Raw genomic sequence first — 25956 nt, forward strand, 5'->3', positions numbered from 1 at the left:
TGACAGATGTACCAACTGAGAAAAAAAAATCTTGCCAATAGTGTTGCCATCTATGGTCGAAGCCGAGAACTTTTCAGACCACCCTCATATATATATAATCTTTCAGTAGTTTATTTTGCATATAGGTGTGTGTGTAAGACGTATATTTTTACTTTTCTTTCTTTCTTTTGTGCATATAATCCTGTCAATGCACTTTTTATTTATTCGTGTGCCCCCCCCCCCCCCCTGCTTTCCTCAACCATCCCTTAGGGCTATTTGAGCCCTCCTAATGAGGGATTAAGTATGGATTTTATGACTGTAGATCCGTTTGTCTTCATGTGCTTCATTCCTCAGAACAGGCATGGTTTTCCTGTTCTGAGGAATGAAAAATCCAACAACTTCACATTCATTTAATCATTCTACTGCATTATATTGTGAAATAGAGAAGTGTCTGATGTGTTCAGTTTTTGCATCATTGTTCGTGTTCATTAAATTTGGAAGAGGAGGACGAGGTTTATCTCCTTCGACTCCAGTCATACAATTTACAAAAGTCCTAGCGCAAAACGGGACATTCATTAGATTGTCAACATTGTTTCCCATTGTAAATATGGACAGAAAAGAAAGTTACAAATTTATGGAAAATTATATATTAAAAACTTGTCTATATTACATATAAAAATTTGCCTACTGTGTCAGTTCACACTTCACGCACGCAAATCAGATGAAACTCAGAAAACAAAAACTACAACTCATGACAGATGACAGTATTCAATTGGATTGGACAGGTCTAGCGTGAGGCGTTAGTGAGTGGGAACTATCTCGAGAGCGGCAGAACTGAATTACTGCGCTGTATGAGGGGTCCAGAACTATTTCTTTTGATTCTAAGATGCGTCTTTCTAGTTCGTCAGCGCATTTATGGATATTAGTATTAAGATTCCAGTCTATCGTTTGCACAGGTTCTCTTGTAAGAGATATCATGTTGATGCTCTTTGAGACCAACTTATCGGTTTGTGCATAATATGGTTTTCTGCAACTGCAGATGATTTTATAAACTCCTGGGAACTGAAGTTGGTTATGTTTTAGCCTGGGTTGACTTAGTAAGCAACGAAGTTTTGGTACGGTAGTGAAGTAAGTTCTGATGTTAAATTTCTTCATAATTTTCGACAATTTTGGTGATAGAGAGCTTACATACGGTAATTGAATGTGTGCAATAAGATTGGGGTTATCTTCTTGCAGCGTTGACATATGTGGGTCTAGACGGTTTGCAATGCTTTGAGGTGGGTAGGGAGGTGCTTTTGAGGTGGTTAAGTGCTATTTGAAGATCTTCTGCAATTAGAGATCTCACTCGATGGGTTAGAGTGGATCAAAAGAAATAGTTCTGGACTCCCCTCACACATGAACAGCAATTTAAGTTATAGCTTACCTGACTCACACAGTGCAGTAATTCAGTTCTGGCGCTCTCGAGATAGTTCCTACTCACTAACACCTCACGCTGGACCTGCCACGCAGACGCTAGTTCAAATTCGACTGTTTGTATTCCTAACGTTTTTATGAGAAGTCCATGTTTTATCTTGCTATTTTCCAGTTTGTGATAATTTGTACACCCGAAGAAGGTGGCATTCCAACAAAACTAGTTGTGTTTTAATTAAAGTTTTTATCATACCTTATCTTGGTGTTCCTACTCAGTAAAATTATATTTAAAATGTCTACAGTCTAAGTAAATACCAGTTACAATATCTATTTACCTTCTGACAAGGTTACTCTACAATGCATTAAGGAGTATTAGAAGTTTCTGCAAAAGATTGGACTTTTTATAAACAGGTTAGTCTTCTTGAAAAGATGCAAGTTCCACGCTATCATTCCCAAGTTTTTACAATTTAAGGAATCTATTTGCACAAACGTGCACATAATATTTACCTAAAAGCAAAACTTGAACTTTAAATGAAAGGATTGCTGATACTAAATATATTTTAGCTTCAGCATTCTCTATAGACGATCCATTAGAGAATAGCCTGATATCATCTTTAGACAACACATCTTGAATGAGGTTAAAAATATCAGCTCACACCATGCTTCTAGATCCCAACACATCAATAAATTGTCTCTCATTAGGAAATTTAATCACCTTAAACATTAACAAACTCGTCCGTCTTCAATTGGTTTTCAAGACCTAAAAAATGTCATAAACTAATCCTCACAAACCCTTTCTTCAACAAATATAAGCGTACTGTCTAAAGCGCTCAACTTAGCCCCATCTCCTACCTATATTCTTTCTAACCAAAGTAGAAAAGGCTGCCTCACTTCTCCCAAAACATGTAGCGAACCTACTCAGAATCGAAGCTATTTTTACAATAAACAACAGTCGTCGGCCTGCTTCCACCATCTTCGTAATAACAATGACATTGTTATCCTGCCAGCAGACAAATCAGATCTGTCTAGGAAGACAAACAGTCGTCCTAGACAGATCTGATTATCTTTCCAAGATCAACGACTTATTAATATCTGATATTTACTCTCTTTTTTAAAGTGACCCTCCGTTGGTTCGGTGATGGAACTTCATCACCAAACCTACAACCTTCTCAAATCAACTTCGAAACTTCCAAGCCACACCAGGCTATCTCTCCGTTCTCTTCATCCCCTAATTCCCCATTTGTACAGCCAAAAGATTCACAAAGCAGACACATATTTAAGACCAATAGTTGAAGGCATTGACTCACCTACTTACAACCTGTCCAAATACCTTGCCTCTTCCTTAAAACATCTCACTGGTAATTCCTTCTCATATATCAAAAACTCTGAAGATTTTATATCTAAGGTAAAAAATCTACTAAAAAACAAAGTGTCCAAAAAAAGTTTTGCCCTATTAATGCATTGCATGAACTCCAGCTATTTCTCATTTGAAGGAAATATCTATAAACAAACCAGCGGCTTAGCTATGGGCAGCCCGTTATCTCCAGTGTTAGCCAACATATTTCTTGAAGACTTTGAAGAAAGAGCTATTTCAAGTGCTACATTAAAACAAGAACTGTGGCTGCGATACATTGATGACATCTGCCTTATCTGGGAATATAGTCAAGAGAATTTACAAACCTTCTTAGATCATTTGAACATTCATCACCATAACATCAAATTCGCATTGGAACTTAATGTTAACGGCGTCCCTGCCTTTTTAGATTTAAAGATCACTAGATTGCCTGATTGTCTCAAATTTTCGATTTTTCGATAAACAACTCACACAGTTAGATACTTACATCTTTCCTCTCATCACTTCCCTCCATAGAAACTCGGTATTATTTCCACTCTGGTCCATCGAGCGATATATCTAATTTAAGAAGATGAAGATCTTCAAATAGAACTTAACCACCTCAAAAGCACCTTCCTAAATAATGGATACCCACCTCAAAGCATTGCAAACTGTCTAGACCCACATATGCCAATGCTGCAAAAAGATAACTCCGAGCCTATTGCACACATTCAATTACCGTACGTAAGCTCTCTATCACCAAAATTGGCGAAAATTATGAAGAAATCTAACATTAGAACTTACTTCGCTACCGTACCAAAACTTCGTTGTTTCCTAAGTCAACCCAAGCCAAAACATAACCAACTTCAGTTTCCAGGAGTTTATAAAATCATCTGCAGTTGCAGAAAACCATGTAATGGGCAAACCGATAAGTCGGTCTCACTATGTCTCGAAGATCATAAACCTGATATCTCTTACAAGAGATCCCCGTGCAAGCACCCTCTCCAGTCATGTCCTTTTCTCTGCCAACTCTAATTTAGAAGGTCGTCAACACCAGGTAGACTGGAATCTTACTACTAATATCCATAAATGCGCTGACGAACTAGAAAGACGCCTCTTAGAATCAAAAGAAATAGTTCTGGACCTCTCACTCATGAACAGCAATTTAAGTTATAGCTTATCTGACTCATACTGCGCAGTAATACGCCTAACACTAGACCTTCCATGCAGACGCCAGTTCAAATTTGACTGTTGTTATTCCTAACTTTTTTTATGATCAGTCCATGTTTTATTTTGCTATTTTCCGGTTTGTGATAATTTGTATACCTGAAGAAGTTGGCATTCTGACGAAACAAGTTGTGTTTTAATTAAAGTTTTTATCTCACCTTATCACTATGTTCTTAGTCAGTAAAATTATGATTTAATATATATATGTATGTATTTCTTTATTGAGCTTTTTAATGACAATCTTCAACATACTCAAATAACAGCCATTCTCTCCAACCAAAAAAAAAACTTACTGTCTTTCATCAGATTCTGTTTAGTAATTTTTACTCATCTATTTAATTCCAGTTTTTAGTTTATATTCATTTGTGTTATGTCGAGTCTAGTCGGTGACTAGAGGAAATTTTTCTAAGCCTTTTTTCGACCGGTTCCCGAGTTAGTCGATCTCTGGCACGGGCAAGCAGGTTTTTCCTCCCGGAAACTCGGGTTTTTCGTCCTGTAAACTCAAGAAAATCGACCGTAGAACCCACATTATTTCAGACATTAAATATATTGTGTTAGGATTAGGGACCACGAGATGGCGGCACATTTGAGCCGTCTCTCTTCACTGAGTACCGCTTAATTAGTGATAGCCTTGGGCCATCTATCTCTGATTGGTACCAGTGGAGATTGAACTGCCCACTCAGTCTCCAAAAGTTAGATAGGGCTAAATGGCCTCGCCTACTCCCCGTATACAGGGAATAAAAAGGCGTTAGCTGATTTTTTTTTTTTTTTTTTTTTTTTATGTTAAATAGTGTCATTCTTAATTTTTTTCTATGATAAAATAAAAATGCTTTCAAGTTGATCATTGCAAATATTAGAATTACTCTTACCATAACATTACGTATAACAACAGTGTGAGTAGAATTATAATATTTTAAATAACTTATGATATGGTGATACGAGTGTTTTACTGAGACATTTTGTTTTACAGCAGTAGCCAAAAATACAGTTAGCCTTATGCACATCATTTTTTTATTAATATTTAAATAGATCACAAAAAAAAAAATAAATAAAATGAAAAAATAAAATGCAGGTATACCACTTGAGTTTATCACTATAGCAAACAGTGAGAGTAAACATGATTAATAGTAGCTAAAAATTAGGAATATAATCATGAAAATTACATGGTTGATTAAATGTTTTATTTTCAAGGCTGGAGGTGACTTACCACATGCACTTACAAAAAATTATGCCAAGGATCGAAGGTATCTGGTCCTTCTTAGAGGTTATCAGCTTCAAGGTAAGTGTGTGTGTGTGTATGTATTGCAAACTTGTGTTTATTATTATTATTATTATTATTCGGCTTCCATGCAGTCAAAAGACTCATCAAGGGGAGGTCCCCCCCTAAGAAACACAAAGTCTATCATACCACTCCTTAAACTCATTGACCATTCTCGCTCTCACCACTCCATCAGGCAATGCATTCCACGGTTCAACCACCCTCCATGCAAAGATACCACTCCTCACCCTCTTACTCACAGTTTCCTTTCGTAACTTTCAGGGATGGCCTCTTGTCATTAATCCTTCCCGCTGTTCAACCAAGCAAAAGAACTCTCCAGTGTGAACCCTGTAACCACCTCTCAACAATTTAAAAGTCTCAATCATATCACCTCTTCTTCTTTTATCCACCAAACCCTGCAGTCCACATTCCTTCACACAATCCTCATAACCAAAATTGTACAGTCCTGAAACCATCTTTGTCATCCGTCTTTGTACCCTTTCCACAGTTAATTTATCTCCTTCAAATCCTGGGGACCAAATCTGAGAACAATAGTCTAAGTATGGTCTGATCAGAGACTTATACAACGGAATGATAACCCTTTTAACTCTGCAGGTTAGTGTCCTTCTCATAATTGCAGCAATCCGCTGTGTTGCCTTCACCACCTTTGCAATATGTCCCCTAAATTTCAGGTTTCTATCAATCATCAACCCCAGATCTCTTGTCTCCCCTACTTCCTCCAGTATAACTCCTGCCATAGAGTATGCAGCATCCCATCGATGTTTACCAAACCTCAAGACCTTACATTTTGCTGCATTAAACTGACAACCCCATTCATTTGCCTATCTATCTAGCTTATTGAAATCCTCTTGCAGGGCTACCACATCTGCACTATTACTAATAATCCTTCCCAGCTTCACATCATCTGGAAACAACTGAATATACCTTTGCAATCCACTGGCAATGTCATTGATATAAAGGTTAAACAATATCCTAGTACTGAGCCCTGTGGGTCCCCACTTGTAACCCTCTGCCTCTTGAAACTGCTCTACCATACACAATTCTCTGATACCTATCAGCAGGGCCGGCCATCTCGGGGGTGCAGTGGGTGCAATGCACCTGGGCCCCATGATCGAGTCGGTACACATTTGCAGAAACATATTTTTTTTTTTTATTTCTTTTTTTTTTCTTCTAATTTTGCTTATAACTAAAGGGATTTCATCAATTTTAGGGCCCCCAGTAATAATGATATCTCTGTGTTTCTCTATTATATTAGGATTTTTGCTTAACCCTTTTGATGCATTTATGCAGTGTATAAAAATTAACAAACACGATTTCGTTTTTACCCTAAAATGCTAAAATGCGTGATTCGTCATTAGTTTTTTCTAATCTGTTACACAATTATATCATTTGGCTCGTTACTGAAACTGTTGAAAAAATATTTATTATATTCTTTATATATGGTTAATCTAGAGCAGGGGTGGACAACCCTTAACATGCCTGCCAAACGTGGCAAGCCAATGACTTTTTTACTGCACGCAACCCAGGGCTCATCTTAAAAAATAATTAAATAAAAAAATACATTTCAAACATCTTCGCTGACACATATTTTAACTTAATATAATACAATTTTATTAAGTACAGCTATACCAAATTAAAAATGCAATAATTAATTAAACTCTACCAACTGTTTCATAATAATAAGTAATAAGAAAATTAGAAACAAACATCCTATTTCCAAGTTATCGATATATCTCTGCGATATACTGATGTACAAGTTTTGTCCAGTTCAGTTGTTGCATTATTCATCAGGCATCGAGATGGTGTGACTCCTTTACCATCATTTGATATATCTTTTCATGTTTCGTAAAGAATGTATCCGTTTTCTAATGTGTATTTATATTTGGATTTTATTACATTAAGTCATTAAAATATGGATTGGAAGTATTTATTGTCGATTAATATGTTTAACTTATTAGATATAAAAGTAAATTTCCTTTACATTGATTTTCGGAAACTAAAGTTTTCAGTTTTTTTCCTAAAATCCCTGCATATATATTGCAATTGCTATTTCCTGCCTACAGAGCAGTTTCCTTGTGTGCATCCTACCCAAATAGCACCATCTGCTTTCCCATTATTTCAAGCAAAAATTAGCAGTAATTTACAAGTCTTGAGATACTTAATGAACAATCCTTCACGAATGACTAATGAACAGACAGCCATGCTACTAGGCTAGTAAAGATATGTGCATATGATTGGTGCGGTATTAACAAAAGATTGTGCAAGTCAAAGATAAAAGTCAGCAGACAATTTTTGAATTGAAATGCTAATTCTCTTCAACCAAATTCAATATCTGAAAGTGCCATAACAATATTCACTATATATTTCCTAGCTTTAACACGTTTACGAATTTTAACACTTTCTGTTGATTTTTATTGTTGCTCTGCATTTGAGCTGGGGGGACAGACTCCCACATATCTAGTTTTTAGTGTTTGCCAGTGCAGCATATGGTTTTGCTTGCGGCTAAATGCATAGTTTTTGGAGGAAGGGACATGCGATTCATTAGGTAGTGCCACTTTTATCCCAGCTGTCTCTCTAATTGCACTATTTGTTGAGAAATATATTACACAGACTGCAAATGTTTGTACCTTATTCAGTGATACAATGAAACAACTTGCTTTTACTTGCATCTGCAGACGTATTGGCTAGTATGGAGGGTGCGTGGTTTGCCATGGGAAGCAAGTCACTTTTGCCATCAGAGTGATTAAACTTTTTTTTTTCTGTGCGAAGTTATGCGAAACTTTTCAATTTCTTTTTTTCGCAAAGTAAAATCAGGGGTGCAAGTTATACGCGAGGACCAGTTATATTCCAGTAAATGCGGTAAGTTATTTTTAAAGCTGTGTAAATTGTATTTTCAATATTCAAGATTATGAAGTGTTGTCTGCACATGATTAGATTTCAACTACGTTTATTTCAACTCAGATAATAGTGATAGATAAGGGTGAAACTGATGTACTGAAGTAAACAAATGAAAAAAATAAACACATTCCTTGAGTGCATTTTTGGAAATTATGGAGACAACTACCGTCTTTGAATAAAAACTTTAGTTTACTATTACTAAAATTTTACAATTCGACGTTTCGACCTTTATGTCAAGGTCATTTTCTGGAGCGTACAAATATACACAAGAAACAAGCTATACTACAATCATACTGGTTCGTTAAAGACACTGACTAACCGCTACCACAATTGTTGGCCTGACCTCTGGTGAAAAAAAAAAAAAATTATACATCAACGCTAGAGTCCTATTATTTGTGTTGTCTACTATATACATATATTAACATCATTCCAGCCAGTTGGAGTGGAATGGTTTCTAATAATAGCAGATTGGCTAGAGTCCTGACTGTCGAATTGTAAAATTTTAGTAATAGTAAACTAAAGTTTTTATTCAAACACGGTAGTTGTCTCCATAATTTCCAAAAATGCATTCGGATCACCGTGCAAGCCTAAAAGAAAGGACATTCCTTGAGTGTTTCTAAAATTTTTTAATATTGTAAAAAGTATGTATATATTTAACTTTTTGTTAATTCATGGGATAAAAATATTTAATATTATTTACTTATTCGACAGGCAAAGCCTAACCCATAATGTCCATGCCAAGAAAGTATCCCTCTGGGGTCAAAAAAGGAAATCAGAAAAGAAAAAAGAAGAAAAACAAAATCTCAAAAAGTCACAAGTAGATTTGTTTTCATGGCTATAAAATAAATCTGACAACAAAATTGCTACGACTTCAGCAGTTGTGATTCAAACTTCAACTGAAGAAGAAAACTCCAAACAAGCTACATAACTTTTCGACGAAAATGTAGAAACTGTGGGATTCATCGAAAAAGACGTTTTGGATACAGCAAATAACGATGAAAACAATAATAACGATGGTGATCAAGTGAATATAAATGATCCAGGTTTGTGGCCAAATATTATAACTGATAAATTTAGATTATTTTGTGTTAAAACCAGACCTAAACAACATCATCAAGACGCATTCGTTAAGAATGTTGAAGGTAGATCGTTTTCTAAATCGTACTATTTAAAAAAAAAAAAAAAATGCCAAATAGTGAAACTCAGCTTCGCAGCTGGTTAGTTTACTCAAAAGCTCAAGACTGAGTATTTTGCTTTTGTTGTGTATTATTTTCCAAAAGAAGAGGAAAAGATCAATCAACACGATTTATATATGGTTTTAATAAATGGAGAAAACTGTCATCTGTAATTCGAGATCATGAGCTTTCTGTTGGTCACTTTAATTGTTTTATTGCTTGGCAAAGAATTATTAAAAAGGCTTAATTTATGTTCAACTGTTGACAGAACAAATCAAATTAGTATAAATAAAGAAACGGAATCTAAAATTCTATTTTTAGCAAGTAATAATCTGTCATTTCGAGGATCGCATGAAATAATAGGAACGCCGAATAATGGAAATTTTTTAATAGAATTATTAAGTAAATATGTGCTAATGGATCATGTAAACAGAATTAAAAATACGAAAAAAAGAATTGTGCATCATTTGGCGCATAGATTTCAAGAGGAAATTATTGCTGCATTAAGTAATGAAGTCCTTAATAAAATTAAAGACAATATAAAATCAGCCATATATGACAGTATCCAAATGGATTGTACTCCTGATATTTCTCACAAGGAACAAACTTCAGTAATTATTAGATATGTAAATTTTGTAGACAAAAAATTAATTATAAATGAGTCATTTATAGGATTTATTGAAGTAACTGATGTGACTGGTGAAGGACTAGCAAATTCGCTTTTAAAAAGAATAGGTGAGCTTGATTTAGATATTATGAATTGTAGAGGGCAAGCATACGATAATGGTAGCAATGTGAAGTGAACATATAAAGGCGTGCAATTTGGAATAATTAGTTTAAACCCTCATGCAATTTATGTACCTTGCTTATCACACTCTTTTAATTTGATAATTTGTGATGCTGCTTCCAGTAGTATATATTGTAAAAAAAATTTTGGAATATTTCAATGTTTATACTGCGTATTTTCTGCATCTACAAAAAGGTGGGAAATTATACAAAAGCATTTAAATATTACACTTAAACCATTATGTGATACTCGATGGGAAGCCAAAATAGATGCAGTCAAAGCAGTGTATACACAGTTCGAAGAAACTTATAATGCCTTAGAAGAATTTATTGGCGCAAATAACGATAACACGGCAGTATCCGAAGCTAAAAGTCTACTAGATTCATTACAAGAAATGCCATTTATTTTAAGCTTATCGGTATGGTTTACTATGTTGTCAAAAATTAATAGTATCAACAAACTATTTCAAACAAAAACAATTGTTCTTGACTCTGCTTTTAATTTAGTGAATAAAATTAAAAATGAAATCCAAAATTTAAGATCAAAATTTAACACATTTTTAGTTGATGCAAAAATGATAGCACGAAACTTGAATATTTCTGAAGACTTCCCTGAAAAAAGAATTCGAAAAAGAAAAAGATTATTTTCCGAACTAGCAGAAGATGAAGTTTTACCAAACCCGGTAGAGGAATTTAGATATCACTTTTTCAACGTTGTGATTGATACTGTTATTGTACAAATAGATGAGAGATTTAAAAATATACCCAATGTTATTTCTTATTTTAAATTAATCACTGATATAAAGACATTAGAAAAAAATGATCTAGAAAACCGCTCAAGGGATTTTGTAAAATATTATAGTAAAGATATAAATGAAGACTTAATCCAGGAAATTGATTTGTTACGAGAATTGATCTTGGACCAAAAAAATGTAAATAATGCACAAGACATATTGCAATATATATTAAATAATAGTTATAATGAACTATTTCCAAATGTGCTAACTGTATTGAAAATTTTCTTTACGTTATACTATAGCAAGTGCAGAGCGTTCTTTTAGCAAATTAAAATTGATAAAGAATTATCTTCGGTCAATAGTGCGAAGAACGCTTAAATGCACTTGCTATATTAAGCATCGAAAAGGAAATTGCCAAAAATTGTAATTTTTCGGAAATGACTAATGACATAGCAAAAAAGAAAAAAAGAATCGCATATTTAAATAAATACATATTAAGCAATATACGTGTTAGTAAAACTAGGCCCTTAAATAGTAAAACCTATTTATTTTTTTATGTGCTTAAATTAATTTTTTTTAAACAATAATTAATTGTAAATAGTTGCAATAAAAAATTGTAAATGTAAATAGTATTAAATATTTTAATAAAATATTCATTATGTGCTTAAATTAATTTTCTTTAAACAATAATTAATTGTAAATAGTTTTTGAGCGCTAGTTGGTGAGCCAGGTTACTTTTGTTTGTGTTAAATATTTATTTATTTTAATTATTTAATACTTTTGTTTTGTGTTCAGTAAACTTTATGTTAACCTGTTATATTTCAAATGTTTTTTTTTTGTTTTCCTGTGCTAAAATCATTTGCAGGTAAGAGGCGTTACAATATGTTTATTTCGAATCCTTTAATTTTTACCTTTGAAAAATATTTTAGGGCCCCAAAAGGTTTCTTGTACCAGGGTCCCTTTATAGAGAAGGCTGGCCCTGCCTATCAGACAGCCAATCCTGAATCCAGTTGACCAATCTGACATCCAGACCCATGTGCTGTAACTTAAATATCAGCTATGCCAAATGCCTTTGGGTGGTATTAATAATTTGAAAGTGAAAAGTACAAAAATGCAAAAGAATATGAAAGAGTTACTAGAACTGGAGAAAAAGAGTGTAAAATTTGCAAGTCTCTTGCCAATGTATGATAGGAATGAATTTTGGATGTATAGTAGAAGTGGTGTAATACTATAGTGTTTGGAGTGAATTTAATGGATAGAAGAACTGGTACATGCTTGATATTGTTTCCTTAGTCTGCCTTTTCCACTTCTTAATGCTCTCCTTACTTTTCCCTCTCATCTCACCTTTTTTTTAAACTGTTTTCTGTTATACTACTTGTTACTTGGCAGACACTTCTTTAAACACTCTAGGCATCATATTGTAAAAGACTCCATATGCAGTCCTGTTTCACTCATTAAAACCCACCTTATTATCCTTCACTGCTCTTCCAGGTTGCACTTGTGTCTTTCATACTTCATTCGTCTTCGCTTATTTCTTTAATCCTGTCACTTTTTCCCCTACAACATGCATTTTTCTGTGTTTTTTCAATCACCATTTCACTATATTGACAAATTTTTTCTCATTAAAAATCTTAAGTCAATTTATATTTTGCAAATGGAAAACAATTAAAATTACTGTTAGGTAAGGATTTTTGAAGATGGCATCCATATTTAGGCAGTTAGCTTTCTCCTGTTTGCTGTTAAAAAAATAATTTAAAATAAGAAAAATTAAAATTGCACTCTTATTTTTAGTTTTATTTTATTATCGCTTCTATTGCCATTACTTGTAAATCAGAAATTATAACACCAATCCCGACCACAATGTCCTCATCAACAGTCACCAAATGGATCACCTAACAGTCTGTTCATGTAACCATATTAACTTCTAGAGTGTTAAGCTCTTTAGCACATGATGTTTTGAAATTAGTAAGTTCTTTTAGGTTTTTAATACATTACCATTTTTAATAGATTCACTGGATGTTTTCTGTCATTTTCTTCATTTCCACTACTAAATTGTATTCTTAACAAACATTTCTTTAATTGCCACCATGCTATGTGAACCTTTCACGGTATGGTGGGAAACATTCCCCCTTTCTCTCCAACCTACAGAATATGAGTTTAAATGCTACTCAGCACCAAGTGGAAAACTATCACCTAAAGACATTTACAAATATTGATAGTTTCCACTTGCTTAAATTCACTATTACCTTGCTTATTGGAGTCATAGATTGATTTAAAAAGTGCCATGTGTAGTCTTCAGAGCAGGTTTTCTGGTGGATCGAATCAGCTTATCCATGACGCTAATATGTATATTGTTTTGCAACCCTTCATGGATGCAGTTCATATTAACACACACACACACATGTACCTTCATATATGGCATATATATATTATGTAAGAAAAAAAACTAATATTTATTGACCTCTGTTGGGTGGTATGTGAGAAAATTTGCTCTGATTTATTTGATTTAAAAGATAAAAAAAAAAAAATCAGGAAAAAAAAGTTTCTTTTTGAGTGCGTTTGTACGTTATGTTCTGGTAAACTGAATTAATAGCACTCATCAGACTTTAGCTAATCAAATTTTCCATTTAACTATCTTTGATGAAAAGTTAACATGTCACCCCCCCCCCCTTCATGTGCATCCTCTGGAGGAGCACTGCCTTCTGTATGTGTGTGTGTACACAGGCACTACATAAGGTAAGTACAGGCAGTCCCTGGGTAATGTACAATCCAACTCCTGCGATCCGTACTTAAGAACGAGCTCCCAAGGCTCCCCATAAGAATAATTAAATAATTAAATTGATAATTTGGGAACTGGTTTCTTTCATGCATGTAAACAATCCCGCACTTTGCCACATTATTAAAGCAGTTTTCCCATTATTTGGAAGTCAAATTTATGGGCCTGGGCTACACTTGACATGTTCGAAGATTGGTTCTTGAACTGTTTTATTCCTGCTGTGGAATGTTATTGTTCATAAAAAAATACCGTTTAAAATTCTGCTTGTGCTGGACAATCATCCTGGACATCCACCATCTTTAGATGACCTTCACCCTAATGTAAAGTTCATATTTTTACCACCCAACACTACATCGTTACTACAGCCAATGGACCAAGGAGTGTTTTCTGCATTTAAGGCCTATTACTTATGGCGTATATTCCTGCAAGCAGTCAGGGCTACGGAAGATTATATGATAGCCTCAAGAGAGTTCTGAAAGAATTAGAACATCCATAATGCCATCAGAAACATTGCTGATTCTTGGGAGAAAGTGAAGGAATCAACAATTAAAGGGGTGTGAAACAAACAGTGCCTTCAATTCTGTTATGATTTTCGTTGCTTCACAGAAGACATCGCTGAAGCCAGAAAAGCTGTGGTGGATAGTGGCAGTGCACTGCAATTGGACATCAATGAAATAATGTCATTGACTTACTAGATTCCCATTCACAAGAATTCTGGACTGCCTATCATCAGGGCCAGGGAACTTTTGGTATCTAATTTGGACAGGATTTTTCTGATCACTTGCTGTCAAAAGATCAGAGGAGGTATTGAGTGTTTGGGATGACTGTGGTGGGACATTTAACAAAGTCTTCTTTGTAGACAGTTGAGGAAAAGTACAATGCTAAGAGACTGATATTTTCTGTGGGTGACAATGCAATGGACTCATCCGGGAGCAGTATTGGGCAAAAGTTGTAGCAACTGCTTTGGCAAGAGACCAACATGCATAGCTGCCACGATGCAGGTGTCCTGCTTTTGGAAATTGTATTTTGATGCATTGATGATTTTCTTGGAGCTGTTTTGTATATGGTTGTAAGTGGTGAGAGAAAGAGAAGGCAGAGAGTTGTTGATGATAGCCATTTGTGATATGCTTGGTTCATTCATATAGCATTGCCATATCTTTTGGAGAACCAAGACTTACAAGGGATGTGAATTTAGCATGAAATGAGGACTATATGCTTCCATTTCAGAGAGGATAACTTCAGCAATGTGGTCAGTGCATATGGTTGATAGAACCATGGCATCCAAGGGAACAAGGCATAGAAATCTTGGAGGTCATCCCACTGGGTGTTCTTATAATGCCAAGCAATTCTTGGTTGAGAATGGTTGTGTGGATGTTGCTTAGTTGGGGAAGAGATGAGCACAAGGTTCTGGTCTTAATTACCTAAGGGAGATGCAACCTTCAAGGTATATTTGTGGGGGTAGACGATCGATAGTGAGGAAGAGGTCCAGGATGTTTGGAGAGTGGTTTGGGTTATCTGAGAAAATGTGAACAATTTGCATTAGGTCATTTGTGATGACAAATGTCTTGGCATCTCTACCTGCTTTGTCTGTGCAGTTGGAGAAGGCAAGCCAGTTGGTATGATGAATATTAAAATCACCAAGCAAGATAACCTCGCTACTGAGAAAGTTGAACTGATGGACGTCGACTTTCAGTGAGAGGAAGTCAAAGAGCGGGGAATGGTTTGACATTAGGAGACTACATTTGAGAGAGTGGGACAGAGATTTTCAGTCATAGTAGGTCAAGATTGTGAGATTCTAAGTTGAATGCACTTTGGCATGGTTTATTGGAGCTAATGTATTCACAGACACTGCCCTTGAGCCAAAAGGATCTGTATTTGTGGAAGTTTGAGTAGTGCTTGGAGAGGTTGAAATTTGGGTTTTTCTCAGAAAAAGGAGGTAGGATTTTGCAGACTGGAGGTGGAAGTTGGAGCTGGGACCACATATATTTATGTAAAGTAGATCTGGAGGTCTGTTGGGTTTGTTGTTGACTGATCGGGTCATACATATTTCCTATGCAGCACTTTGGTTTTCAAGTTCGCTATTAACAGTGTTAGATTTCTGCACTAGTATTTCTCTTTTACAGTCAATGTGCCACGCTTTGTCACCATCACTTTGTCATTTTTTTTTCCCCCACATGTTGAAGTCGGTGGCCTTGTTCACACTGTCTGATGGTAATGTCAAGCTGGGTTTGTATATGCAGTTGGGAAGAACTGACTTTGAGGTTGTTCACTACCGTTATTAGTTCTGGTGTGTCACAGGTTACTTTCACTAGTTGTGGGAAGGCTGACCTATCCCTTTTGTTCATAGGGTAGTGATTTTTCTGCAATTAAAATTGGAATTTTCCATTAGTTTGGTGATGTTTTCCTTCAGCATATCATCACTTTCAATGTGGAAGTTCAGGATAACGATGACATAGTTTTTGTTTTTGGCTTCAGTTGAGTTGTGTACCATCAGTGTGATAAGGATATGGAGCTGGCTGGTATTGTTGGGGAGTGATTTTTCATTGAAATGTTGATGATGGTTCTAGCTTGACTTTGGTTTTAAGATTTTGTGGGAGAAAGTTTCATCGATAACAGCAAGGCACTGCTCCAAATTTTCAGCGTTTTTTTTCCCCAAGTACTATTTTACTGAAGGGAAGCCAGTGGGCAGAAGAAAGGCTGTTTAAAATTCACAAGAAGTTTATATACCAATCCATCTATTTTTATGCAATGATTAGCAGCAAAAAACATTCAAGGCTTTTTTTGGTGTCTTATATCTAGTCTATAGCTGGTCCTCTGTACTGTGTTAGCTATGCCTAGAGCACTGTCGTCATTGGACTGTGTTGCCTTCATCTTTGCTTCTTGTAATAGGCATTAGTGGGCAGTGTGAATGAAAAAGACTGTTATGGTGCACTAAAAGAGTATAGCTTTCTCCATTATATTACTCCTTATGAGAATTGCTTCTGCAGTTTTGGTGTGTGAAATTTATGTAGGAAATCATTTACTTGTTGTTTGTTATTTGTTTGGACTATATTTATTAGATAATTACTCCTAAATATTTGAATTGTTCCACTTTTTCTCTTTCAAGGTTACAAAATTTGACATACCAATTAACTGATTCTTCCTTATATTAATCATTATTTTGTGTCATGTTCTGATTTTTCTAATTCCAAATAGCTTTCTGTTAGTTCTTTGACATGATGTTAATGTCATCTGTATATGCTATGATCTGCAATGAGTTATTGGAAAGGGATCTGTTAAATCATTTAGTATTTTAACCCTGTGCATCTGAGTTTTCCATTGTTAATCTTGTAAGTCTTGCTAGTTTATCTAGTATTCCAAAATATATCATAATCATATATTTTTCTCTATTAATGCTGTCATATACTTGTTGGAAATCAACAAAAATCTGGTGAATATTTATATCAAATTCCCAAAATTTTTCTAGTAATTGCTTAACTATATACAATCAATTGTAGATTTGCTTTTCATGAAAATTTTCTTCATAGACACTAATTATCTTCTCCATAAGTGGGTTTAATCCATTCATTAAAATATAAGTATGTATAGTTTGTATGCTGTATATACAAACTATACATACTTTGTATAGTTTGTATGCCGTGAAACACCTGAAATTTCCAGAAAATGTTTTATTGCTCTTTTTAGATATTGGGCAGATAAGACTCTTTCTCTATTCTTTTGGCATTGGTCTTTATTCCATGTAGTTGAAATAAATTTGTATATTTTGTCTTATAGTTTCTTTTCTTTTCAGCAACTCCTCAGGAGTTTTATCTGTTGCTGGAGATTTGTTCTTCTTCAATGAATATACTATATCATTAAGCTGAGCTTTGCCAGTCGTCTTACAATATATAATTCCTGAACTTAAATTGCCTATCAACCAAAATACCCAAATCCTTGAATTCCTGATTTTTTTTAAAGCCTCCATTCAACTTATATCTATCTATTGTTTTCTTACTAAATTGGATATACTTGCATTTGTATGCTTGAAAATTCAAACTTCACTTCCTTGTCTGCTTTCTAATCTTTTAAGATAATCTTATAAAGAACTTAGGTCATCTGAACAATTGACTAATTCTGCCCAGCTTCATATTATCAGCGAGGAAAGGAATATCATTCTTAATACAGACTGTAACATTCAAGTACATAATGCTTGTTTACATATAACACTTTAGCATACGTAACAGTAGGTTTTTTTTTTTAGAAAAAAAAAACCTACTGTTACGTAGGTTTTTTTTTTCTTCTTCAGAAATTTGACTGAAGAAATTTTTCAGTTTGCTGGTTCTTAAGGTGTTTCCCACACATAACACATTGTACTATACCATATCATTCATTATTATGTGACACCTCCAGAGAGTCTAAAGACTTATCTAGGGAGAGTGTGTCAACAGCATCGAACGATTTCCCCTTCCAACTACTAACCGAGCTCGATAAGTCTTTAGACTCTCTTGAGGTGTCACATAATAATGGCAGCACCCTCCCATTATTATGTGTCACATAATAATGGGAGGGTGCTGCTGGCTTTATTTTTGTCATAGCAAAGGTTAGCCGAATGGTAGAGCCTCTACGTTTTGCGAGCCATTAGTAGCAGAAGCTCTACCATTCGACCAACCTTTGCTGCCAAAAATAAAGCCAGCAGACCCTCCCAAGTACTGACCTGGCCCAAGACTGCTTAACTTTGTGTTGCAGCATTCACATACTGTATTGTAATATGATATAACACAAATTCAAACTACTCGCAAAAAAAAAACTGCACATACTCAAAACCAGGGTTTAAATTTAAAATAAGAACTTTTCAGTTATTTAAATCCATATATTTGGGATATTCTTGAGAGAATTACTGACAACTCAGCTAAACATACTGTGAAAACAAAGAAAAAGTTATAGCCAATTTTTCAGTTTTCATGAGGACAAATTTTCATCAGATATCACGGCACTCTTGCCCATGTACTATATTCTAGTTATTTCATCATCATCAAATTCCTGCCATGTACCCTCAAGGGGTGTACAGGATATGACAGTACTACATGAAAAAATTACATCATTACTAACTTCCTATCTACAATTTTCCTCCAAATCAGTCTGTTACTTGTCAAGACTCCAACATTATCAGATCTTATATTTCTATCGTCTAAGGCACTTTGTTTGTACCGTATCAATCCACCTATATCTTGGTCTTCCTCTGGGTCGTTTTCCTGCCAACCTGGCAGAGAACACTTGTTTTGCTAATCTTTCCTCTCCCATTCTATTTAAGTGACCATACCATCTGAGATTAGCTCTGCAAACGCATTCCTGGATGCTGACAATGTCAAGTTCTTTCCTAATATCCTCATTTTTAATATGATATTGCCATTGATGCCATCTGTTCACGCCTCTAATCTTTCTCAGGACTCTCATATCTGCGGTCTCTAGTCTTTGGTCAAGTGTTTTACTTCTGACCCAGCTCTCAGATCCATAAGTTAAAATTGGTTTGAACACAGTCTTGTATACAGCTAATTTAGTGTTCCGACTAATTTCTTTCTTATTCCATATGAATTTATTCAATTGACTTCCCACGATACCAGCTTTGCTGATTCTGTTGTCTATTTCTATATTTAGTTTACCATCTTCAGTAAAAATTGTGCCTAAGTAGCTGAAATGTTTTACTTGTTCCACAGGTTCTCCATTCACAACACAGTTGACATTTTCAATGATTCTGCCTATTTTCATTGTCTTTGTCTTTTTATTGCTGACCTTCATACCATATCTATTACAACAGCTATTCAATTTAGTCAGAGAATCTTGCAGACTTGTAGCGGATTTATTTACAAGTATAACATCATCCGCATAAAGCAAAGAGCTGACATTAACATCTCCAATTTTGATATCAGGTTTAATACCACATTCCTTCATAATGTGATCCATATAGATAATGAATAACAGAGGGGATAATGTACATCCTTGTCTCACACCAGATTTAACATTAAACCATCTTCCTGTACTTCCTTCAATTCTAACTGCTGACTCACAACCCAAATAAAGACTAAGTATTGCTTGATATAATGCCCCATTGACACTATATAACTGCAGCGTATTGAATAGCTTCTCTCTTGGCACCTTGTCATATTACTTTTCCAAATCGACAAAACTTAAATACAGATCTTTATTATATTCCCATGCTTTCTCGACTATTTGTCGTAAAGTGAAGATCTGATCCTGACAGCCTCTATTTGGCCTGAATCCAGCTTGTTCTTCACCAAGCTTTTCTTCCACAATTCTTCTCAACCGTTTCTCAAGTATACTTGCATAGATCTTGCCAGGAACACTCAGTAGGGAAATATCTCTGTAATTCTCACATTCAGTTTTATTTCCCTTTTTATATATGGGTACTATGAGAGCTCTACTCCAATCATCGGGAATTCGTCCCTCTGTCCAGGCTTTCTGAACTATGCAGTGCAGCCACTGTAAGACTCTTATACCACCATACTTCAGCATTTCTGGTCGAATATCATCTACTCCTGCTGCCTTTCCACATTTCAAGCCTTTGATGGCTTTTTCTACTTCAAGTATGGATATGTATTCCTGACTGCATGCCTGGTCAGTGTTTTTTATCACTGTGCTGTCATCACTGCTTGTTTCATTTAGCAGTTTTTCAAAGTAATTACTCCATACTTCAAGGATATCTTTTTCTCCTGTTTTCATTTCACCTTTATCATCTCTAATTCCTTTCCTCCATTCCTAAGCTTCTTCAACAACCTCCAGAATATTTTGCCACCTTCTTGATATTTATTTTCTATATTCTTGCCAAAGTCCTCCCATGACTTTTGTTTAGCTAGTTTTACACACTGTTTAGCTTTCTTACATTTGTCTCTGTATTCTGTAAGAGTAAAAGCTGACTTATTTGCCAGGAACTTTTGATATGCTTTCTTCTTTTCCTTCACTGCCTCTTTAACTTCCTGTGTCCACCAGGGAGTTCTGATTTTTTTATCCTTGCACACAACCTCACCACATGCCTCTCTGGCAGAATCAATCAATGTTTCCTTCAGAGTTTGCCACTGAATCTCCAAGGTTTGATTCCTGTTCTCAAACTCTTTCATTTTCTTTTCAATAATATTTCTGTATTTTAGTCTACAGTTTACATCTGAGAGCTGCTCAATTTTTATTCGCTTTAAAACTTTCTTACATGTTATTCTTTTCAATATGAAATTCAATTTTATCCTGCTCAAGACTAAATAGTGATCACTTCCAATTTCAAATCCTCTGTACACTCTGGTGTCCTGCACCAGGGAGAAAACATCACTATCAACAATAACATAGTCAATGAGACTTTTCTTATTCCTAGCCTCTTCTCTCCATGTGAATTTGTGCACATTTTTATGTTGGAACATGGTGTTAGTAATAACCAGTCCATGTCCTGAGCAGAAATCCAACAGATATTTGCCATTATTATTAGCTTTGCTCTTTTCTCCAAATTTTCCCAAAATATTTTTGTATGTCTCACAATCATTTCCTACTCTGCTATTTAGATCCCCTACAAGGACCAACTTTTCCTTTTTCATTGTGTCAGTTGCTTTTTCTAGAGCGTCAAAAAATTCCTCCACTTCTACCTTAGTAGAACCTTCTGTGGGACCATAGGCACAAATAAGTCTCATTGTCCAGTTCCCCATTCTCATATTTGCCCACAATACTCTACTTGAGACTGACTGCCATTCAAGAAGATTAGCCTCGTATTTTGTGTTGAATACTATGGCTACTCCTTCTTTTCCTTGATTGTCATTGCCTGAATATATATCATTTTGTATTTATTGCTTAGAAAGATCTCACCAGTTTTGGTCTTTTTTGTTTCAGTCACCCCTATTATGTCGATCTGGTACTTATCTAATTCCTCAGCTAGCTCCATTTCTTTGCCATTCAGGCTTCTTACGTTGATAGTACCGATCTTGAACTCTGGTGATGTAGAGTTGGGGTTTGTTTTCAGAGTTTTCAGAGTTTGTTTTCAGAGTTTTTGTTTTCTAGTTATTTTGTTTGGCAAAATACTTTTACTTGAAAAAAAGAAGGCACAGCCATGAGATTGCTGTTGTTACCCCCCCCCCCCCCACACACACACATTTCTTTACTTTAAAATCTATGCTTGGGTACTTTGATGTTTTTGTTATCTAGACTCACGCCCACCAGACTCTAGACACCCTCCTCCACCACCTGAACAAACAACACAAGATTAAAATTGAAGCCAGAACACACATTTCTAGATATACTTGTCACATGGGCATTCTGCCAGGCAGCGCCTATGAATAAGCTACTCTTAACTTGTGCTCCCTCATTTTATTGTTATTGTGTTTTTTGTCGAAATTAATCAATAAACAGAAATCTTAACAATGGGTACTAAGGATCTGATTACTTCTGTGCAACCTGTAAGTACTTATAGTGCATCAAATCAGTTATCTTTCCAATTAAAAATCAGCCAAAAGGGCCTACCATGTGAAGCAAAGAGGTCAGCAACAAAGGGCAGTGACAAAATAGCACCCCATGTCTCGCCAATGTAGCGCCATTGATCTCTGACAAACCAAACGTTAATATAAAGTGCTGCTGATGTCGCCAATAGAAAAAAAAAAGGTTATATTGTGTGATTTCTGTTGCCACTGGCTACATGTTTCATGTGCAAAAATAGATGAATCAGCACACAAGTTATTTATTGACCTCAACCAGTCCTTTTTCTGTTCGCTGTACCTCCCTTCTGTGAAACAGCACCGAACGCTGGAAACTAAGCTAGAACTAATTGATGATCAGCACTACAACACAAGTGCACCCTTGCCTGCTAATGAACTCTATGACCTAATTGCATCAACAGTATACGACTCGATCAAGGCTGAAAACAAAAAATTCAAATAATTGCAAAATTTTTATTTTATAGCCAAATATAGAAAAACATAGTTACAAAAATTTACTAAAGCTGTTGTTTATTTTTCTACATATGGCTTTAAAATATGGATGAATCCATAATATCCTACTTATGCTAAATCTAAGCTTCTTGTCTTTACTTTAAAAAAGTATGGTGTGATCTGTTAGACTTTTAGGCTCTTTGATAATTACTCTTATCGACTATGGTTCACTTAGGAAAAATACAACTCACTGACACAGGACTGCTTTGTTATTGAGAGTTTTTGTCCTCTTAAGGTTTCTTGCTGATTTCTGATGAGAACTGACACTTCGAAACAGCTGTCAAGCAAGCAAGAGAATATGCAGTTGTCTGAGTAGTGCTTATGTCTTTTAAGCGGTCCACTCTAAGACAACTCTGATGATGAAGATTGCATTCCCATAAGCTCTCTGGTCTTGTTTCCAAACTTTCCAAGTTTTTATGTAGAATATCTTTGGTTCTGAAATAAGGATGATACAATCTCATAAAATCCAGCAGACAGAAAAAAACAGTTGCCAAGGACCTGAACTCATTGAAAGACAATACACCAATCTTCCTGTCCGAATATTTAACCATTCAACCAGAATCTGTTGTACCAAGCAAAAACAGAAAAAAATTACCAATTTTTGTGGATCAGAGACGCCAAGATATTCTTGAGGAAGTCCTTTTCATTTTATTTTACCTAATAATACTTGGCTAACCATGTAAAGTATGTAGTTACATAGTTAGTGATTATTATTCCACATATTTTTCATTCTTTCTTTATTCTGCAATTTGGCCACACCAAATATTCAGCTGAAGCATACTGAATTAAATGTTAAACATTCTGAATTAAATTTTATAAACAAATGTTTTGAATGTATTTAAAAAAAATACATGCATTAAGATTTTTTTTTTTTAATGAGCTTTTAAGGATTGTATTTTTCCCCGCAAAACGTGTGTATAAAATATGATTCAGCACACTTCATTCAAATTCCAAAGTGAATATTCAGCATTGCATTATTTGGCCAAATCATGGTTAGATGCATTCTTAATAATAAGTGTAAATGTCTGAAACATGAACTTCCTAAGGGAAGAGCATTGCAGGGTCCATGTTGTCCATCAAAGAGAATGATGCTGTTGCCAACCCAATTCTGAATCCTAGTTCTTGCTAACTTTTCTAACACTTTTATCACAACCCTATACAAATAGATTGGTCTGTAATTTGAAGCCTTATTATTATTTACCTCCCTTATGAAGCAGAACCATTTTGCCTGTATTTGACTCCTTTGGAACTATGCCAAATATAAGACAAGCTGTTTACTTCCTGGACCATTCCTTCAAGATGGGGTGATATATATACCATCAAGTCCTGCAGTCTTGTTGACATCAAGTTCAGTACAAACAATTTGTACTTACTCACCATCAGTGGCTTTTCTTCCCTTCCCACTGCTCTCAAGTTCTGCACCATGGTACATTCACGTGGATGGAAATAGCTTTATGAATTGCTCATTTATCATCGCAACTATATTCTCCTCAGTGGTTATTCTCCTATTTTCACTAACCAATCTCATCCTTCCAAAATCATTTTTCCTGCTATTGGCCATGTATCGAAAGAACTCTGTAGGATTTATTTGCTTGATTAACTAACTCCTGCTCTTTGTACTCATCATGGAACTGACTTAAAACTCATCTTGTGCTACTTCTATAATGCCTTCTTCTTCCAGATTATATGACTCATCTCTTCATTCATCTTTTCACACCTACCTGATTGGCTTCTGACAAATTTAGTTTAATCCTTTATCCAAGTGTGAGCAAACAAAGTTTGCGCCTGAAAGTATCTTCAGGACTGGGTTAAGGTGGTACACACCAGGGCAACTCGTTGCAAAGGTGGAGCAAGCTACCAACACTCCTATCCTAGTATCTCCTATAATGCAAAACACATCTCCTTGCGGATATGTCTATTGTTATGCATTAAGGGAAGGGCCACTACCCAGACCGGTTTCGACCTTTATTGAGGTCTCTTCAGTGGGAGCCAGGCCCAAGTCGAGATATCAGGCAGAAGCATTAGCAGGTCATCTCCACCTATAGGAATTGCCAATTGGTGTGCCACCCTTTTTTAATAAGTTACTCTGGATTTAGAGAAAGATGTTGAAAGTTTGCTTCTGCCTGATATCTCGACTTGGGCCTGGCTCCCACTGAAGAGACCTCAATAAAGGTCGAAACCGGTCTGGGTAGTGGCCCTTCCCTTAATGCATAACAATAGACATATCCGCAAGGAGATGTGTTTTGCATTATAGGAGATACTAGGATAGGAGTGTTGGTAGCTTGCTCCACCTTTGCAACGAGTTGCCCTGGTGTGTACCACCTTAACCCAGTCCTGAAGATACTTTCAGGCGCAAACTTTGTTTGCTCACACTTGGATAAAGGATTAAACTAAATTTATTATACTCTAACCAAGTGGAAAATAAACTTTCAACTTCAATGGCTTCTGACATTTGGAATGCATTCATATATTGCCCCTGCCAGTTGGTCAGGGGCAATATATGAATCAACATTGCTTGCACCCTGATTCCTGATCAGGGTGCAAGCAATGTTGATCTCCTTTCCATCCAAATCTTCATTCTAAGATACAACTGCAAGTCACTCCAGAGTTTGTCAAAATTACTAGCTTTATAGTTTCTCACAGAAATCCTTATCACTGACCATCATCAAATGAAATAAAATAAAATATTTTCTGATGAGGTAATTAAATCCCAATACCCTTGATCCTCATGTACCTTCTGTTACCTGCTGCCTGTAGATGTCTCATGAAAATTCAAGAAATTTTTTCCATTTGCCCCCAGATGTTGTCTTTTTGTTCCAGTCTGTATGAATTTTGCAATTATTTTACATAATTGCAATCACTTATTTCTTGTTAGCGAGACCAATTTGCCTACACATTCCCTTCTCACCACCATCCACATTACCAGGTCTATAGCATCCCCCCCACTAAATACAGTTGAACTTTGTTATAACAAGCATACAAGTAATGAGATTATGGTTGTAATGAGGAAAAGGCCATAATGATTTTTGCACATATTCCCAGTGGGTCACTTTTATAATGAGCATACTACACAGAAAAGAGTGATAGCTTTTATGACCATTTGCATCAGATTATGAGGTGATTTATAATCTAATCTTGCCCTTGGGAACCATTCTCCACTCTACCTACCTCTCTGGTGTCTAGCCCTGACCTTCCTCCCGTACTTTATCCAAACACTGCATCAACTGTAAAATCAATTAAAAATGAACCATTCTATTAGAAACATGTCTACTAAAAGAAAGCATCTCATGTTTTTCAAAAAAGGCAAAATTATTCATGAGTTTGTATGTGGTGTGAAAAATGCTGAAGTGTGTAAAAAGTTTTCTTTGTATTGACATTGCAGAAGAATAAAGTTGCTTACAT

At 35.4% G+C, this 25956-nt stretch overlaps 1 protein-coding gene across 4 annotated transcripts in view; it reads left to right on the top strand.

Moving 5' to 3' along the window:
* The window catches only part of LOC150092679 (mediator of RNA polymerase II transcription subunit 25-like), a 616627-nt gene that overhangs the window by 169917 nt on the left and 420754 nt on the right, over positions 1 to 25956 (top strand). For all 4 annotated transcript variants that reach the window (XM_090414304.1, XM_090414306.1, XM_090414307.1 and 1 more), the window contains exon 8: positions 5141 to 5228. In XM_090414304.1, coding sequence (XP_090270430.1) covers positions 5141 to 5228 — 88 coding nt within the window. The remainder of the gene's footprint in view (positions 1 to 5140; positions 5229 to 25956) is intronic.

The sequence above is a fragment of the Typopeltis vanoorti genome, chromosome 25 (assembly GCF_054136105.1).
Source record: "Typopeltis vanoorti isolate ZY-2024b chromosome 25, IOZ_Tvanoo_1.0, whole genome shotgun sequence".
In the NCBI taxonomy this organism is placed as follows: Eukaryota; Metazoa; Arthropoda; class Arachnida; order Uropygi; family Thelyphonidae; genus Typopeltis; species Typopeltis vanoorti.